The 20,060-nt window shown below is 40.1% G+C and overlaps 1 protein-coding gene across 1 annotated transcript in view; it reads left to right on the top strand.

Annotated features, from left to right (window-relative positions):
* PHF21A (PHD finger protein 21A) overlaps positions 1-20,060 on the top strand; it is a 187,981-nt gene that overhangs the window by 153,709 nt on the left and 14,212 nt on the right. The window contains exons 12-16 of the mRNA XM_034644695.1: positions 14,570-14,668; positions 17,163-17,214; positions 17,976-18,055; positions 18,515-18,575; positions 19,125-19,139. Coding sequence (XP_034500586.1) covers positions 14,570-14,668; positions 17,163-17,214; positions 17,976-18,055; positions 18,515-18,575; positions 19,125-19,139 — 307 coding nt within the window. The remainder of the gene's footprint in view (positions 1-14,569; positions 14,669-17,162; positions 17,215-17,975; positions 18,056-18,514; positions 18,576-19,124; positions 19,140-20,060) is intronic.

Here is a 20,060-nt window from a genome sequence, read left to right as displayed (position 1 = left end):
TTTTTGTATAGAATGTGAGATAAGGGCCCAGCTTCATTCTTTTGCATGTGGATATCCATTTCTTCTGGCACCATTTTTTGAAGAGACTTTCCCCATTTGAATGATCATGGCACCATTATTGAAAACCAGTTGGCCACTGATGTATGGATTTATTTCTGGACTCTCAATCCTGTTCTGTTGGTCTGAAGATCTGTCTTTGCACCAGTACCAACCACACTCTCTTAATTACTGCAATTTTGTAGTAAGTTTTGAAATTGGGAAGTGTGAGTCCTCCAACATTTTTCTTTTTCAATATTGTTTTGGCTATTCGTGGTTCCTTGCAATTCCCACATCAATTTGAGAATTGGTTTTTTCAATTCTTCTGCCAATAAAAGGCTGTTGGAATTTTAATAGAAATTATATTGAATCTGCAGGTTGCTTTGCATAGCATTTTTAACAATATTAAGTCTTCCAGTTCTTGAACATGGTTTTCTTTTCATTTATTTAGGTTTTCTCTATTTCTTTCAGCAGTTGTTTATATTTGCAGTGCACAAGTCTTTATTCTCCTTAGTTAAATTTGTTCCTAGGTATTTTATTCTTTTGGATGCTATTATAAATGTAATTGTTTTCTTACTTTACTATTACAATTGTTCATTACTGTTATATAGCAATACAGCTGATTTTTGTGTTCATCTTGTACCTTGCAACTTTGCTGAGTTTCTTATTGGCTCTAATAATTGTTTGTCGATTCTTTGGGATTTCTATATGTAAGATCTCATCCTTTGCAAATAGAGATAGGTTTACGTTGTCCTTTCCAATGTGGATGCCTCTTACGTCTTTTCTTGCCTAATTGCTCTGGCTAGAACTTCCACCACAGTGTTGAATAGCACTGATGGAAGTTGGGCATACTTCTCTTGTTCCTGATCTCAGAGGAAAAGCTTTCAGTCTTTTGCTATTGAGTATGATGTTAGCTGTGGTTTCACATTGATGCCCTAGAAGTTTCCTTCTATTCCTAGCTTTCTGAGTGTTTTATCATGAATGAGTGTTCAGTTGCTTTTTCTGCATTAATTGAGATGGTCGTGTGTTGGGGGGGTTGCCCTCATTTATTAATGTGGTATATTACATTCCTTTCATTCCTGAGATAAATTCTACTTTGTTATGGTGTATCATCCTTTTATTTTATTTTTTTTAAGATTTTATTTACTTAGTAGAGAGAGTGCAAACATGGGGGAGGGGGTAGGAGCAGGGGGACAGGAAGAGGAGCAGAGGGGGAGGGAGAGGAAGAGGAAAAGAATCCCAAGCAGACTCCCTGCTGAGCGCAGAGCCTGACACAGGGCAGGGCTCAATCTCACAACCCTGAGGGTCGTGACTGAGCCACCCAGGTGCCCCTGTATCATCCTTTTAGTATGCTGTGAGATTCAGTTTGCTAGCATTTTATTAAGAATTTTTCACATATTCATAAGGGACATTGGTCTGTATTTTCTATTTTTGGGGTGTCTTTGGCTTTGATATCAAGGTAATAGCTGGCTTCATAGAACAAGTTAGGAAGTGTTAATTCTTTAAATGTTTGGTAGAATTCACCAGTGAAGCTGTCTGGTTCTGGACTTTTTGGAGAGGATTTTAATTACTGTTTCAATTTCTTTAGCTGTTACAGGTCTGTTGAGATTCTCCATTTCTTCTTGAGTCAGTTTTGGTAATTGGTGTGCTATAGGAGTTTGCCCATTACACCTATATTATTTCATTTGTTGGTAATTCTGCAGTGTACTCTCTTCTAATCCTTTTTATTTCTATAAGATTGGTCATAATGTCCCCACTTCTACTTAGGATTTTTGTGATTTGTGTCTTCTCTCTTTTTTTTTCTTAGTCTGTCCAACTAAAGTTTCTCAATTTTGTTGATCTCTTCAAATAATCGACTTTTGGTTTCATTAATTCTATTGTTTTTCTGTTCTCCATTTCATTTATTTCCACTATTAACTTTTATTACTTTCTTCCTTCGACTAGCTTTGGGTTTAGTTCTTCGTTTTCTAGTTCCTTAAAGTTTTTTCTAGTTCTTTAAGGTTTAAAGTGAGGTTATTGGCTTGAGATCTTTCTTATTTTTTAATGTAAACTGTTTGAGCTATAAATTTCTGCCTGAGCACTGCTTTCACTGCATCACATCAGTTTTGGTATATTGAGTTTTCATTTTCATTCCTCTCAAAGTATTTTCCAATTTCTCTGGCTATTTCTTCTTTGACCCATTGGTTGTTGAAGAGTACATTGTTAAGGTTCCATATATTTTTAAGTTTTCCAGTTTTCCTTTATTGTTGATTTCTAGCTTCTTTATGTTGTGGTCAGAGAAGATACTTTGTATTATGTAAGACTTTTAAAGTTTATTAGGATTTGTTTTGTGGCCTAAAACATGGTCTATCCTAGAGAATGTTTCATGTTACTTGAGGAGAATGTGTATTCTCTTGTTGTCGAGCGAACTGTTCTTTATACGTCTGTTAGATCTAGTTGGTTTATAGTGTTGTTCAAGCTCTCTGTTTCCTTACTGATTTTTTTAAAATAAAGATTGGATTTATTTAAGAAAGAGCAAGAGAGGGTGGGAGGGCGGGGCAGAGAGAGGCTCCCTGCATGGGGAGCCTAATGCAGGGCTCAGTCTCTGAGATCATGACCCGAGCTGAAGTCAGATGCTTAACTGACTGAGACACCCAGGCACCCCTCCTTACTGATCTTTTATCTACATGTTCTTTCCGTTCTTTAAAGGGAAGTATTAAAGTCTACAGATAGAACTTTTACTTCTTCATTCAGTTCTGTCAATATTTGCTTCATATATGTGAGAAACTGTTGTTTGGTGCATATATATTTAAAATTGTCATATCTTCTTCATGAATTGACCCTTTTATTAATGTGTAATGATCTTCCTTGTCTCCTGTAACAATTTTGGACTCAAAGTGAATTTTGTCTGGTATTAGTATAGCTATCCCTGTACTCTTTTGGTTACCATTTGCATGGGAAGTCTTTTTTCATTCTTTGACTTTCAACCTTTTTGTATCTTTGGCTCTAAGATGAGTCTGTTACAGGCAGCATATATTTCAGATCATGTTTTTTTTTTTTAATCTATTCTGTCACTCTCTGTCTTTTAATTGGTGGGTTTAACCCAGTTACATTTAAAGTGATTGCTGATAAGAAGGGATTTATGCCATTTTGCTGTTTGTTTTCTACATTTGTTACGTCTTCTTTGTGCCTCAGGTCCTCCAATACTGCCTTCTTTTCTGTTTGGTTTTTCTTTCTAGTGCACACTTTTGATGCCCTCATTTCCTTTTCTGTATATATTTTAGTTATTTTCTTAGTGGTTACCATGGGGATTACAGTTAACATTCATAAATTTTTAACAATTGAATTGATACCAGTTTAGCTTTAATAGTATACAAAAACTCCATTCCTATACACCTCTCCCCCCACTTTATGTTGTTATTGTCACAAATTATATCTCTATACATTATATGCCCACTAATATAGATTTATAGTTATTGTTTTATGCATTTCTCTTTTAAATCCCATAGGAAACAAAAAGAGGAGTTACAAATCAAAGATATAATAATATTGGATTCTATTTTTACCTGTGTAGTTTCCTTTACTGTAATTCTTATTTCTTTGTATGGCTTTAAGTTACTATCTAGCGTCTTTTTATTTCAGCCTAAAGAACTCCCTTCAGTATTTCTTTTAGGTCAGATCTACTAGCAATGAACTTCCTTAGCTTTTTGCAGGATATAGCATTCTTGGTTGATAGTGATTTTCTTTTTTTTTTTTTTTATGATTTTATTTATTTATTCGACAGAGATAGAGACAGCCAGCGAGAAAGGGAACACAAGCAGGGGGAGTGGGAGAAAGAAGCAGGCTCATAGCAGAGGAGCCTAATGCGGGGCTCGATCCCATAACGCCGGGATCACGCCCTGAGCCGAAGGCAGACGCTTAACCGCTGTGCCACCCAGGCGCCCCAATTAGTGATTTTCTTTCAGCTTTAGATATGTAATCCCACTACCTCTGGTCTCTGGTTTCTGGGGAGAAGTTGGTAACCATATTGAAGACCTCTTCTATGTAATGCATCACTTATGTCTTGTTGCTTTCAAGATTCTTTTGCAAAAGGCAAAATGTGGATCTCTTTTATTTATTTTTAATTTCTTTTTTTATAGTAACACAGAGTTTATTTTTTAATTTAATTTTATTATAATTTTTTAAAGATTTTATTGATTGAGAGAGCGAGAGCACACAAGTGGGGGGGGGGAGCAGAGGGAGAGGGAGAAGCAGACTCCCCACTGAGCAGGGAGCCCTATGCGGGACTCGATCCCAAGACCCTGAGATCATGACCTGATCCGAAGGTAGATGTTTGTTTAACTGACTGACTCACCCAGGTGCCCCTATTTTATTATTTTTTTTAAGTTTTTATTTTAATTTCTATTAGTTAACATACAGTTATATTAGTTTTAGGAATAGAAAATAGTGATTCAACAGTTCCATACATCACCTGGTGCTTATCATGACAAGTGCACTCCTTAATCCTCTTAACCTATTTAACTCATCCCCCACTCCCCTTCCCTCTGGTAGCCATCAGTTTTTTCACTGTAATTAAGAGTTTATTTCTTCATTTGTCTTTCTCTTTTTTTCCCTTTGCTCATTTGTTTTGTTTCTTAAATTCCACATATGAGTGAAGTCATATGGTATTTGTCTTTCTCTTGACTTATTTCGTTAAGCATCATATTCTCTAGATCCATCCATAGCATTGAAAATGGCAAGGTGTCATTCTTTTTTATGGCTGAATAATATTCCATTGTATATATATAAACCACACTTCTTTATCCATTCATCCAACAAAGGGGTGTATGTATCCCTTTAAATTCGTGTTTTTGTATTCTTTGGGTAAATATTCAGCAGTGAGATTGCTGGATCATAGGATAGTTTTGTTTTTAACTTTCTGAGGAACCTCCATACTATTTTCCAGAGTGGCTGCACCATTTTGCATTCCATAGTGCAGGAAGGTTTCTTTTTCTCCCCATCCTCGTCAACACTTGTTTCTTGCAGTTTTGATTTTAGCCATTTTGACAGGTGTGAGATGATATCTCATTATAGTTTTGATTTGCGTTTCCCTGATGGTAAATAATGATGAACATCTTTTCATGTGTCTGTTTACCATCTGGATGTCTTCTTTGGTGGAATGTCTGTTTATGTCTTCTGCCCATATTTTAATTGGATTGTTTGTTTTTTGGATGTTGAGTTTTATAAGTTCTTATATATTTTGGATACTAACCCTTTATCAGATATGTCATTCTCAAATAGTGAAAGTTTTACTTCTTCCTTACCAGTTTGGATGACTTTTATTTCTTTGCGTTGTCTGATGGCTGTGGCTAGGACTTCTAGTATATGTTGAATAAGAGTGGTGAGAGTGGACATCCTTGTCTTGTTCCTGACTTTAGGAGAAAAGCTGTCAGTTTTTACCAATTGAGGATGATGTTAGCTATGGGTTTTTTATATATGGCCTTTATTATGTTGAGGTATGTTCCCTCTAAGCCTACTTTGTTGAGGGTTTTTATTGTGAATGGATGTTGTTGTACTTTGTCAAATGCTTTTTCTGTGTCTGTTGGAATGATGATATGATTCTTATCCTTTCTCTTACTGATGTGATGTATCACGTTGATTGATTTGTGACTATTGAACCACCCTTGCAACCCAGGAATAAGTCCCACTTGGTCATGGTGATGAATGATTTTTTTTAATGTATTGTTGAAATCAGTTTGCTATTATTTTGTTGAGGATTTTTGCATTCGTGTTCATCACAGATATTGGCCTGTAGTTCTTTTTTTTAAGAGGTATCTTTGTTCAGTTTTGGTATCAGGATAATGCTGGCCTCATCAAATGAATTTGGAAATTTTCCTTCCTTTTCTATTTTTTGGGATAGTTTGAGAAGAAGAGGTATTAACTCTTCTTTAAATGTTTGACAGAATTTGCCTGTGAAGCCATCTGGTCCTGGACTTTTGTTTATTGGGAGTTTTTCATTACTGATTCAGTTTCTTTGCTGCTTATTGGTTTGTTCAAATTTTCTGTTTCTTCCTGTTTCAGTTTTGGTAGTTTATATGTTTGAGGAATTTATCCACTTCTAGGTTGTCCATTTGTTGACATACAGTTTTTCATAATATTCTCTTATAATTGTTTGTATTTCTGTGGTTTTGGTAGTTACTTCTCTCATTTGTGATTTCATTTATTTGGGTCATTTCTCTTTTTCTTGATAAGTCTGGCTAAGGGTTTATTAATTTCATTATTTTTTTCAAAGAACCAGCTCCCGGTTTCATTGATCTGATGTTTTTTTTTTTTAAAGATTTTATTTATTTATTCGACAGAGATAGAGACAGCCAGCGAGAGGGAACACAAGCAGGGGGAGTGGGAGAGGAAGCAGCAGGCTCATAGCAGAGGAGCCTGATGTGGGGCTCAATCCCATAACGCCGGGATCACGCCCTGAGCCTAAAGGCAGACGCTTAACCGCTGTGCCACCCAGGCGCCCCTGATCTGTTGTTTTTTTAGTTTCTGTATCATTTATTTCTGCTCTGATCTTTATTATTTCCTTCCTTCTGCTGAAGTCAGGTTTTGTTTGCTCTTCTTTTCCAGCTCCTTTAGGTGTAAGCTTAGGTTGTTTATTTGAGATTTTTCTTACTCCTTGAGGAGTAGGCCTGTCTTGCTGTATACTTCCCGCTTAGAAACGCTTTTGCTGCATCCCAGAGGTTTTGGAATGTTATGTTTTCATTTTAATTTGTTGCCATGTACTTTTTTTTGTTTCTTCCGTTATTTCCTGGTTGACCCATTCATCGTTTAGTAGCATGTTATTTAACCTTCATGATTTTGTGGTCTTTCCAGATTGTGGTTGGCTTCTGGTTTCATAGCATTGTGGTCAGAAAAGATGTGTGGTATGACTCTGTCTCCTTGAATTTCTTGAGGCTTGTGTTGTGGGCTAACAGGTGATCTATTCTGGAGAATGTCTTGTGTGCACTTGAAGAAATGTGTATTCGACTGTTTTAGGATGAAATGTTCTGAATGTATCTGTTAAATGCATCTGTTCCAGTGTGTTATTCAAAGCCACTGTTTCCTGGTTGATTTTCTGTTTGGATGATCTGCCCTTCAGTGTAAGTGAGGTGTTAAAGTCCCCTATTACTATTCTATTATTATTGATTAGTTCATTTATATTTGTTATAAACTGTTTTATTTATTTGGGTGCTCTTATGTTGGGTGCATAAATATTTATTTATATTTATTGTTCTGTCTTCTTGTTGGATTGTCCCCTTTATTATTACATAGGGTCCTTCTTTGTTTCTTCTTACAGACTTTGTTTTAAAGTCTTTTATCTGGGTCGCCGGGTGGGCTCAGTCAGTTAAGCATCCGACTCTTGGTTTCAGCTCAGGTCATGATCTCAGGGCTGTGAGATAGAGCCCCTCATCAGGCTCTGTACTGGGTGTGGAACCAGCTTAAGATCCTCTCTCTCCCTCTGCCCCTCCCCCAACACATGCACCCATGCTCACTCTCTGTCTCTCAAATAAATAAATCTTTAAAGTCTTTTATCTGGTACAAGTATTGCTACTCTGGCTTTGTTTTGACATCCATTTCATTTGCATGATAGATGTTTCTTCATCCCCTCATTTTCAATCTGTAGGTGTCTTCAGGTCTAAAATGAGTCCCTTGTAGGGAACATATAGATGGGTCTTGTTTTTTTTTTAATCTACTCTGTCACACTATGTCTTTTGATGGAGGCTTTTGTCCATTTATGTACAAAGTAATTATTGATAAATATATACTACTGCCATTTTATTCCTTCTTTTGTGGTTTTTTCTGAGGATTTTTCCGATCCCCTCTTGCCTTTCTCTTTCATGTTTTGCTGATTTTCTTTAGTGATATATTTGGATTTCTTTCTCTTTATTCTTTGCATATTTATTAGTGGTTTTTTGATACGTGGTTACCATTAGGTTTGTATATAACATCTTCTGCACATAGCAGTCTATATATTAAGTTGATGGTCATTTAAATTTGAGCCCATTCTTTTCTCCTCCCCTCCCCACATTTTAGGTATATGTTATTGTATTTTTTATACTTTTTTTTTGTGAGTTCTTTGACATTTCTTTTACAGAAATACTCACTTTTACTGCTTTTGCATTTCCTACATCTATACTGTCACTTTTGGTCTCTCCTTTCCACTGAAAGAGTCCCCTTTAATATTTCTTGCATTGCTGATTTAGTGGTCGTGAACTCCTTTAGTTTTTGTTTGTCTGGGAAACTCTATCTCTCCTTCTATTCTGAATGGTAGTCTTGCAGGATAGAGTATTTTTCCCATTTAACACTGAATATATCATGTCACTCCCTCCTGGCTTGCAAAGTTTCTGTTGAAAATCTCCTGCTAGCCTTATGGGTTTTCCCGTGTAAGTTAGTGACTTCTTTTTGTCTTTTCTTTTAAATTTTTTTACTTGTCACTATAGTTTTCCAATTCAAATACAGTATTTCTTAGTGCGGGTCTGCTTTTGTTGATTTTGATGGGCATTCTCTGTGCCTCCTGGATCTCGAAATCTGTTTTCTTCCCCAGATTAGGAATGTTTTCAAATATTTTTCTTCAAATAAATTTTCTGCCTCCTTTTCTCTCTCTTCTTTTTCTGGGACTCCTATAATACAAATGTATTATATTTGATGGAGTCACTGAGTTCCCTAAGTGTATTCTCATTTTGTATAATTCTTTTTTCTCTCTTTTGTTCAGCTTGATTACTTTCCATTACTCTGTGTTATAGGTCACTAATTTGTTCCTCTGCTCTTCCATCCTGCTATTCATTCCATCAAACATATTTCTCATTTCATTTATTGAGCCCTTTATCTCTGCTATGTGATTCCTTATCTCTGTGTTAAGGGTCTCATGTCGTCCACTCTTTTCTCAAGTCCAGTGTGTATCCTTATCATCACTGCTTTAAATTCTGTATCAGGTATGTTACTTATATCCGTTTTGCTTAGATCTCTGGCTGTGGCCTTGTCCTGTTTTTTCATTTGGGATGGATAATTGTCTGTCTTCTCCTTTTGTCTGCCCCTGTATATCTTTTTCTGTGTGTTAAGAAAATCTGTGTCTTCTGTTGTTGCAAGTGGTGACTTTATGAAGAAGAGGTCCTGGAGTGCCCTGCAGTACGGGGTCCCCTGTTCCCCAGAACCTGGCACTTCAGGAGAGTATCCTGTGTGTTGCTTACGCCCTGCTGTTGAGTCTGAGTCACTTTTCAGTGCAGTCATCTGCCCTGACTCTCTGCCTCTTGTGTGCTGTGCTTGCTCTCTGTGGTGTTGGTGGAATCCAGGCAGGCTAGCTCTGAGGGGTCGTGCCCACTGGGGAACTTGGGAGTGTGGGGTGGTAGCACAATTTGCCCTGGGCCACTAGTCCTGTGATGAATTTCCCAAAGTGATACGGGTGGCCAGTGGAGTGAGGCTGGGTGTGGCTGGGCCTGGCGTAGGACCAAGGGACTGCAAGGGGCACACTGCTTGCAGTGGCTGGGCAGGGTGTGTATACTAAGAAATCTGCACTGAGCCCAGGGCCTAGGCTAGCAGGCTTGTAGCTGGCTGGTCCTCTAGAGAAATTGTAGATTTCTCCTAGCTGGTTAGGTAGCAAGTGTCTGTGCAGTGCTCCCTCCCACAGGTTTATGCTTGGGGGAAGGGTGAGGGACGTGGAAAATGGCACCTGCCAGCTCCTTCGTTTTTGGAGACGTCCCCCAACATGCGCCAGAATCAGTATGAGCAGATCTGTCTCCCATTTGACCCCAGTGTTGTGAAAATTGCCATTTTTATGTTGCCTCTTGGCTCAGGCTACTGTCCCTTTAAGGGTGTTGACCCAGCTATCACTCACCCTCCTGGCTTGCTCAGTGCTGAGTCAGCTGATTTTTAAAGCTCCAGGCTCCAAGCCCTGTTTTTGAAGCCAAACGTTATGGGGCTCAGTCTTCCCCATGTGAGCTCCCCGGTGCAAGGGCCCATTTCTCTGCCATCTCCACGCGCACAGCTCCCTCCCTCCTGGAGGCAGCCTCCCTCCAGCTTTCTGAACTTCCTGACCTTTCGGATCCAGCTTCTTCTGTTGTGGAGTCTGTGCTTCCAGTCTTCCAATTGCTGTCTGGCTTATTGACTTGGATGTGGTTGATATCTAGTTGTAAATGTAGGCACAGGGAGAGCTCAGGGCCCTCCTACTCTACCACCTTCCCCCAGATTCTGAGCCTCTTTTAGTTTATTCTGTATGGATGTCAGTGAGCTCCTTGGATGTGTAGATTCCTGTCTTTCATCACATTTGGGAAGGTTTGAGCTGTTACTCCTTCAAGTATTATTTCTGCTGCTTTCTTTCTGTCTCTCTGCTCCCTGTGGGAGTCCATAATGCATATGTTGATAATGTCCCACAGGTCCCTTAGGTGCTGTTCATTTTTCTTCATGTTTTTCCTTTCTGTTCCTCAAACTGGATAATTTCAACTGTCCTGTCTTGAAGTTCACTGATTCTTTCTTTTGCCTGAACCCCTCTAGTGAATTTTTCATTTATGCTTTTATACTTTTCAGCTCCAGAGTTTCTATTTGGTTCCTTTCAATAATTTCTGTCTCTTTATCTGTAGTCTCTTTTTGTTGGGAAATTGTTCTCCTGGTTTCTTTCAGTTCTTTGTCCATGGTTTCCGTTAGCTTTTTGAGCATATTTAAGACACTTAGTCTTTCTCTAGAGAGTCCAATGTCTGGGTTTCTTTAAGTCCGGTTTCTGTTGATTTCTTTTTTTCCTACAAATGGGCCATACTTTCCTGTTTCTTTGTATGCCTTCCAATTTTTTTGTTAAACTGTTCATTTTGAAATTACAGTGTGATAACTCTGGAAATAAGATTCTTCTCCCACCCTGGAGTTTACTGTTACTGATTGTTGAGATATATTTGTTGCCTTTTCCAAAATATTTTTGCAAAAACTGTATTTCTTGTCATGTATAGTCTCTGAAATCTCTGTTCTGTTGTCTTGGGTCAGCTAGTGACCTGACAGATTTCCTTAAGCAACTGGAGCCAAAAAGACCAAATAACAACAACAACAACAACAACTAAAAAAAAAAAAAAAAAACCCAAAAACTTTCCCAGAGCAGATTGGCTCTNATGCCTTCCAATTTTTTTGTTAAACTGTTCATTTTGAAATTACAGTGTGATAACTCTGGAAATAAGATTCTTCTCCCACCCTGGAGTTTACTGTTACTGATTGTTGAGATATATTTGTTGCCTTTTCCAAAATATTTTTGCAAAAACTGTATTTCTTGTCATGTATAGTCTCTGAAATCTCTATTCTGTTGTCTTGGGTCAGCTAGTGACCTGACAGATTTCCTTAAGCAACTGGAGCCAAAAAGACCGAATAACAACAACAACAACAACAACTAAAAAAAAAAAACAAACCCAAAAACTTTCCCAGAGCAGATTGGCTCTGAGCAGGGGTACTTCTTCAGTGCTAAGCCAGGCTGTCTATAACTCTGCCTTAGCCTTCACCTCTTTCTTGGACAGAGCTCAAAGATCAGCCAGAGGTGTAAGCCTAGGGTTCTTTCACATCTTTTCTGAGCATGCATCTAGCCCTGGGAATATGCACTATACTCCGGTTTCCCCAGTATATGTGATACTCCTACAAAGCCCTTACTCTTACAAGAATCCTCCTCCTCAGCTTCCTCCTCCCCAGGCCTTCGGGTCTGTCTATGGTATACTCCATCCACCATCCCTTGCACTAGGTGACTATGGGTAACATATGTCTTTAGATGCTTTCATCAGATGCCACCCCAAAAGCTACTCTCAGCCTGAGGTGGGCAAAGCAAAGGTCAGCCTCTGTACCAGTCCGCAGGGAACCACCAAACAAATCAAAATGCACAACCACAAGTGTTTGAGAACACGGCCCATGTTGTTTCCCTTGGCACCAACAAGCCACACTAGGAACACAGGGTGCCATCCCCAAAGCCTCTGCCCAAGCTGTGGAATGGGGGTTTGTAGGTAGGTAAGGAAAAATGCCGCCTTAGTGAAATCTAGCAGCCTCTTTCTTCAGTAAGTGTCCCCCTGATTGCTATAAGGTTTTTATTAGATCCAGAATTCTAAAAAGTTGATTCTGTTTTTGCCAGCTTAATGATAGCTTCAGTGGAAGGACTAATTCTTAGAGCTCCCTGTTCTGCCATTTCTTTTTTTTTTTTTTTTAAGATTTTATTTATTTATACAACAGAGATAGAGACAGCCAGCGAGAGAGGGAACACAAGCAGGGGGAGTGGGAGAGGAAGAAGCAGGCTCATAGCAGAGGAGCCTGATGTGGGNCTGAGCCGAAGGCAGACACTTAACCGCTGTGCCACTCAGGCACCCCCTGTTCTGCCATTTCTGTCACTCCCCCAACCCTAATGTTTTTGGTTTGTTTTAAGCAGCTTTAAACAACAAATATTTATTATCCCATATAGCTTGTGAGGGTCAGGAATCAGCTTGCCTCCTAGCTGGGTGCTTCTGACTCAAGGTCCCTCAGAAGTTTGCATTCCGGCAAGTTGGCCAGGGCTGTAGTCATGTCAAGGCTCGACAGGGACTGGATAAGTCCCTTCCAAGCTCAGTCACGTGGTTGTTGGCAGACCTCACTTCACACTGGCTGCTGGCGGAGGAGGTTCAGTCCCTCACCACACGGACCTCTGCACAGTGCTATTCACAACGTGGCCTGGTTTTCCCTGGAGCAACAGCTCCAGGAGAGAAAGACATCTCCCCGGTGTTTTGATTTTTTTATTTATTTGTTTATTTGGATGCTTTTCATGTTCTTTATCTTACCCTGAGATAATCGTACTCTTCTTGAGTGAGAGAAAATCTGAACCGTTGGTAATTTCTTAGTGGAGAGGAATTGGTTTGCCCTCCNGTTTTATTTATTTGTTTATTTATTTGGATGCTTTTCATGTTCTTTATCTTACCCTGAGATAATCTATATGTACTCTTCTTGAGTGAGAGAAAATCTGAACCGTTGGTAATTTCTTAGTGGAGAGGAATTGGTTTGCCCTCCCCCAGAGGCATTACCACCATGTGTGTCACTCAGCCCTAGAGATGGAACCAGAGACCCCAAGGAACTTCACGTAGCCTTGGGAGTAGAGCAGCAAACCCTTCCAGTTGACCTCTTCTCCCCCTCCCTCAGACCCCTGCCCTTCCTCACTCAGAAAGCCATGAACATAAGCTTTCTGGACACCCAGGGCCTTAAAGACGACACTGTAAACTACTTTCCCATTGTGTCCCCCTTGTGGTGTGCTTCGTGGTTGGTTTTATGGAGGAAATGTGTCCTTTTGGGTTAAAAAATGTATGTGAGAGGTGAAGTGAGTGATTCTTCTGGAAGGCATTGTACTAGGCACAGAGGACTGCAGATGTGTGTAGAATAATGCTGCTCTCAAGTAGCTTACCGTAGAGAGGAGGAACTAGGACAGGGAACTGATGAAAAACAGAATATCAGGCAGCATTTGTGCCCCAGAACAGTGACTGCCACAGTATTGATAAGGCAGATGCTGACATTCTCCTAAAGTAATAATATGAGAAGCAGAAGGAAAATATGGAAGTGGCTAGGAAAGAAAGTGAAAGATCTTTGTGATTGTATTTGTTTTTTTCAGATCTGGTAGCATATTTTTCAACATAATGATTTTTGAGAACTTTTGATGCTCTGCTTACAGGACCAAAGCTTCTTCCTCATCAGTAATCAGTTTCATTCTCATTTATTTAATTCCTTGCTGCCATACAGAAAGACAATTAGCATCCACATTTTTTTTAATTTGAAAAACTAAATTAGGTTCGTGTTCACAGTTTTATATCCACTGTTCTAATATCATTTCAGTATTTACAGGGTTCATAAAATGAATTAGCCATTGAGTCATAATAAGAATAGTAATGCAAGCCCAGTCTACCAATTTGCTAGCTGCCATTTGTGCTTAAAGATGGTAATGCTACTGGTGTTCTTTTGTTTGAATGGATGCATCTGGAAGACAAGGTTGGGGGTAATCAGAGGGTCAGCCTCTTGCAAGATGACCTTTCCTTGGCAAGTGCATCTCTACTCTAATGAATGAAACAGGCAGGCGTTAAATACCCCAAGTGAGGATAGTTCTGCATTTTCTCTTAGGTTATGATAGGAATTGGAAATAGAAAAAAGCGTATGTGAGATTTTTTTTTTTTTACATTATTCAGATCTTAAGCGTGCTGCGGCCTAGAGTTTGACCCATATGTAACAAGAGTGGGCTTCCCTCTGGAAAACTGCCCCTATATCCTAAAATACAGTGAAATCAGAGCAATTTAAACTCATTTTTATACATAGGAATTAAACTGTGCATTTTTCTTTTTGTATAATTTAGACTGTTGTAGTTACAGATTCGTATCTACTCTAGTTACACAATTTATTTCAACTGGGGCCTTTCATTTTATTTTTCACCCTTCCGAAATGTAATCCATATTACCTCCTTTATTAATATGTTTCCAATTTGAGTATGTTCTTTTTTTCTTCCTCATTGGCTACAGTTAAACCGTGTTTTCATTTTTTAAATAAAAAGTGAATTCTAAATTTTCATTTAATTTTCCTTCCCTAGACAATTAAATCCCACACAGAAACAGATGAGAAACAAACAGAGAGCCGTACCATCACTCCACCTGCTGCACCCAAACCAAAACGGGAGGAGAACCCTCAGGTAGGCTTAGCCCTCCAAAGGCATGGCTCAGTCTATGGGATGTGACTTATTCTCACAAACCAGGAGGGACACTTGCTCTCTGAGTCACTTGATTTTCCTTTCCTTGTGCTTCCTCACTGTCCAATAATGTATTGCCAAGTCGGTTTGGCCTAAGGCAGATTAAGAGTGTGGCCTGGAGTGTCCGTGAGCTGGCATACAGGCATTTCATGAGACGTTACAAATTTGAAATGTAAGATTAATGATCATTTTCCCGGGTATTCCTCATGATAATTGTGTTCTGTTTGTCTCAGCCAACATTTCTAAGAGGTCCATCCAGTTCACTCAGCTAAGGTCTTTTTATGTTATCGATTATAGTTGTTATACGTGCATTTTTGTTTCTGCCATTGCACTGCACCTGATTCCCAAACCCCAAATGAATCAGTAGCCCAAAAGTTGTTTGTTGAAGCCTAAAAGTAGGGATGAAAAATAGTAACATCTGTACTTCAACTTAGGGTAGAATTACAAACTTACATAGCAAACAGGACTGGTACAGATACCCAATGTAAATGTGTGTGTCCCCTTAGACAAAAGAATTTTTTAGTTTGGCTCTTGCATAAGCAGCTCTAAAAGAAAAATGTGGACAGGTAATGTGATGATGAATATCTGATAGTTGGACTTTATTAGACCAGCAATCTATTTCCTTCTGTCCTCAGTGCTTTCTTTTTTAATGAAACCATGTCAGATAGTAACATGAAGCCATCAAAACTTCGTGTCATTTTTTTTTAAAGCAGTGATTTATTAAGTTAAGCCAGTTTAGGTTTTTCTAAAACAGGTACAAATTATAATTCTTTTGGATATGATTGGATTCGTTTTTAATGTATCTGTAAAGAAGGGACCAAAACTTGAACCAGAAAGAAGTACCAGTGATGCAAATTGCTGAGGAACTTATGAAGTCATCCACAAAATTACCAAAGGAAACCAAAGGATATCTTATGTCGGTGGCCCAGTGCGGGCCAGTGAGTACTACTACCATGTAGAGTGGTGGGTATTTCACCTTCTAACTGGACAGAATCACTGCCATAAAGAGAATAAATTAGTTTTTGGTACACGTGTGATGCATAGATGAGGCAGAAGTTCTTAACAACTTTTTATTCTCTTTATCCCTGAAAATCTGTTCCAGAGGAGAGGAGTGGTTTGTTTTTTTAAATTTTTTGTGTGAGCTTGAACTCAACTGGCAAAGATGAGTTGGATGTGACTGGCCAAGAAGAGTACTGTTACATGATTAAAAGAAGGTGCATCTGAATGTCAAACCACGCACTGCTTTACAAACAGAGAACAGTTGGTAGACAGCCTTCTAATCTTGATCAGGTTGTGAAGAATAGTGAAAAGTTGGAATGTAGTTAACTGGCAATCACAAAATGCATGCCATTTCAACGTGCAGTGTAGAAAACGGGCAGCGAGTCTGAGTGCTTTTCCTTACTAAAGGGGATAGGCTCCCAGCTAAGTTTTTCAAATAAGAAGTAAAATAAAAACATTTCTTCAGAACCCTGAGGATACCAGTAAAGGACACTTCTGTGGTTCTCAAGTGGCTTGCTCAGGGACTGTTTCTTCCTAAAACACTCAGTATCTGAAAGAGCTTGCATCTCTCACTTCAGGCCAAAGCATCATGGTATTGAATGTTGAGGGGAAACTATCAGGATTGTTAAAGCCCAAGCGGTGATAGAAACAATTCTACAGGAATATGTCCTAACAATTGATGGTATTCTTTATTATCAGTGAGAGAAATTGGTGATCTATTATTTGGTATATTTAGCAACCACTTGCAAATGAGGACATACTTTCCAGACCACACGTGACCACAGAGCAAAATAAGAATCCGTCTGTTGCTCTCTGCAACTCTAGGCATCTAGTGTTCCAGCTTTGGGGTTCAGTATTCTAATTGGTTTAACTTCTGATGGAGCCCAGAGAGTGCTCTCCAAAGGGAATGATTCCTCCATAATTTTTAGGTCCATGTTTGTTTCAAAAACCATAGTATTAAGCAGGACCATCTGCTGTTGTTCCTAAAACTCGTTTAGCTCTGAGTTGGCATTGTCCAGTCCTTGGTAGTAAAAACGTCAGAAACCCTGGCCTGCTGTGACAAGTGAAGAAGCACTTAGCATCTGGAGCTGGTGGTATGGGAGGCTCTTCGTAACCCTCTGCATGTTTTTTGAGTATGAAATCCTCTTCCCTATAAGAGGATTTTTCTGAAAAAAAACTTAGGGCATTCAAAGTTGCTGATTTCTGTCATTGAGAAAGTAGAAGATGCAGGCCCCAGTCCTTCTCTTTTGATCCCTGTAAGACCGGAAAGCCTCCAGAGTGGCTCTGGAAGGTGTCTGTTCTTTGGTCACCTGAACCTGGCCTCCTTCCTTCAAGCGACCGGCCCGTTGGGCTGGCTTTGCCGAGGAGTCTAACTAGGAACATGCAGTTGGCTTTGTGAGAACCCAAACTGAAGTACATTCTTGTTTCTCTGGCACAGAAACTTGCCTTCATGGTGTCTCTAGGATTGGTAACACATGACCATCTAGAAGGTAAGAGAAGATATTCATGGTGCTGCCTTGCTTCTGTCCCAGAGCTTTGTTCTTGAAAATGGTGTTGAATTTATTGTAGAATGTAGAACACTGGAACGCGAATAGAGTATGATTCAGCTAATGTGGACCTTCTTTGCTTTGGAGTCAAACTTGCCTTTTCTCTATCTAACATTCATCCCCTCCCCTCCCTGTTGTCATCCACACTGCTGTCCAGGGGAGATTCCCCAGTTGCCTCTATTAAACTGACTTCTTTTCACCTTAGAGGAACTCTTTTTTTTTTTTTCCCCCGACAGCATGAAGTATCAGATGCCCCTCTGACAAGTCTTTGTATTTTTCAGTCACTCTGGGTTATCTGAATCTTAAGAGCAGTTACAAAGCTACCCCTGTCCTAGTTATTTAACTCAAGAATGGTGAACTGTGGTTCCTCAGTCTAGGTCTGTGGGTAAAGTTCATCCACACCTGTTTTGCAGTGAACTAAAAATAGATGAGGACAGCTTGTTTAGATGTGTTGTCTGCTGTTAAGCTGTGGGTCAGAGAGAGCCGCTGGGGGACAGCATGGTCTTGCTTTCTGAGTGGTCAGAGTGGACGGTCCTCCACCTTTGTTCCCGGTGGTGTGCTTGTCTCTGCTGGGGCTGCAGTGAGATCAGGAGATGTGCCCCCATTTCTAGTTTGTCGTGGGAAAACCAAAAGATAAACAGTAAAGTTCAGTTTTTGAGTTTATCTATACCTCTCTTCTAACTCGACCCTTTTGTTTTCCCAAGAAATTCAAAGCAAGAGGCAAGAGCGAAAAAGAAGAACAACAGCAAATCCAGTGTACAGCGGGGCCGTCTTTGAGCCAGAGGTATTCCCGGCCAGCGCTTGGCCTTCCCCTCACTGTTCTAGTTTTAGTGATGATTTTTTTCATCTCCTCCTATCTAAAAACCTACTGAAGAACTGTATCTTGATTATGCTTGGCCAGCTTTGTGAAACGATGGGTTTTTCTCTGGCTAAATTATTATCACTGCTTTTCCCTTAGTTTTTTTCCCCGAAGTTTGAGCAAATACAAACCTACCTTAAAAATTTAACTCATCTTGGCTTCAACACAGCTGTCATCTGAAGCAGAGGCAGACCTCTCTGGAATATTCTGTTCTCTCAGAGCCAAGTATATATAATAAAGCCCATTAGCACTGAGACCCTGGGGTGACTTGCACTCACTTGCGGGCAGGTTGACAGGCATGCTGTGCTTGGTCTATAGCTTGTGCCGGTGTTGGTAGTAACCATGCTATTCAACTAGTTACCTTTCCTTCTTCAATCCTCAAAGCGTAAGAAGAGTGCAGTCACATACCTGAACAGTACAATGCATCCTGGGACCCGGAAGAGAGGTGAGTACCTTTTTGTAGCTCTTCCTCGCTGTTGCTTCTGCTTTCTGTGTTGTGTTTCTTCCCCCTCCTGCCTCCCCTTGTCCTAGAGCCTAACTCCTAAATCCCTTGAACATAGTTTTGTTGTTGTTGTTCTCTGAAAATGGGGGGAGAAGAGAGTGAGATTTCTCCTTAGAGTTCTGTATACTGAATCGCAAGCTGCCTTTCCTAGGATTCTGGCAAAGCTGACTCAAGGAAATGGCTTAATATGGCATTGCTGCCCCAGGCCCACCAGGCTCTCCATGAATAGCACAGCGAACAGAACATTGTGTGAAAGGAAACATTTTAGCATCATTGAGCAGAACAGAGCACTGCTGTTGCCAAGGTGTTCTTAGTAGTGTCTAAGTTGTCTTGCTGCCAGCGAGACCAGAGCACGACTCGGGTTTCTGTGAGCTGCAGACTTTCCAGGAAGGAGAGGTGTCGCCACACAGAGAACTTAGAATCTGTGAGTTGAGGGCCTCTCCTGCTAAGGAAGAGGAGGTCATGGTCGAAACAAGCTCCCCAAAGTAGAAGTTCCTAAAGAGCACTGTTCCCCTATTTCAGGCCTGGGGGGTGGGGGTGGCACCCCTTACTTGTGGGTAGGGTAGAGGCAGCAGCCCTCTGTGCAGGTATGAGTAGGTCTTAATAGCTCTGAGTTGGAGCTCATAAACAAGGTTCTGAAATTGTTCTTTGANGTGGGGGTGGCACCCCTTACTTGTGGGTAGGGTAGAGGCAGCAGCCCTTTGTGCAGGTATGAGTAGGTCTTAATAGCTCTGAGTTGGAGCTCATAAACAAGGTTCTGAAATTGTTCTTTGATGTCAGTAATACGTCCCAAGGTCCCTTTCTGCACATGATAATGTGTCCCTGAATTACAGTTCCAGGCTAGAAAGGTTGCAGAGTGAGGGGAGTAGCATACTAATTTTTGCATAAGCACACACTGTCTCAGAGCTATTGGAAGCCTAGGAGGTCATCCTGACCCTTTTCTTTTGTCTGCCTTAGGCTGCAACTGTACCATTACCACCTCCTCACCCAAGAGAGATCATGTACCCACCCTCAGTGACCCATTCCGTTTCAATGCCTACCTGTCCTTTAGGTGGCCAAAAATATTTCCATGGGAAACCCTAAGTCGTTGCTTCCTATTGATTCCTGGGCCACAGTAACCAGTGTTGTGGGTTATTTTTTGTTGTTTTATTTTTGGCAATTTTTAGTGACCTCTGACCCAGTTCTCAGAAAGGAGCCCCCAGTCAGAACCCACAGTTAATTGGTCTGCTGGTGGGGACTGTCTGCTAAGAGGACAGGGGTTAAACGAGCCAGAAAGACCTTGGCATCACTTGCCAAGGTCAGAGGATGAAAGCCTGTATTCACAATGCCTAGGATGTGTCTTCTGTGGGTAAACAAAGAGCATTCATCTTTCATTTCCCCTTTGGGCAGCCCTCAGTTCCCTAGAAAAGACAAACCTGTGTGATATGT

Source organism: Ailuropoda melanoleuca, chromosome 16 (assembly GCF_002007445.2).
Source record: "Ailuropoda melanoleuca isolate Jingjing chromosome 16, ASM200744v2, whole genome shotgun sequence".
In the NCBI taxonomy this organism is placed as follows: Eukaryota; Metazoa; Chordata; class Mammalia; order Carnivora; family Ursidae; genus Ailuropoda; species Ailuropoda melanoleuca.
Note: the sequence above shows the minus strand (reverse complement) of the source record. Positions and strands in the feature narration are given on the sequence as shown.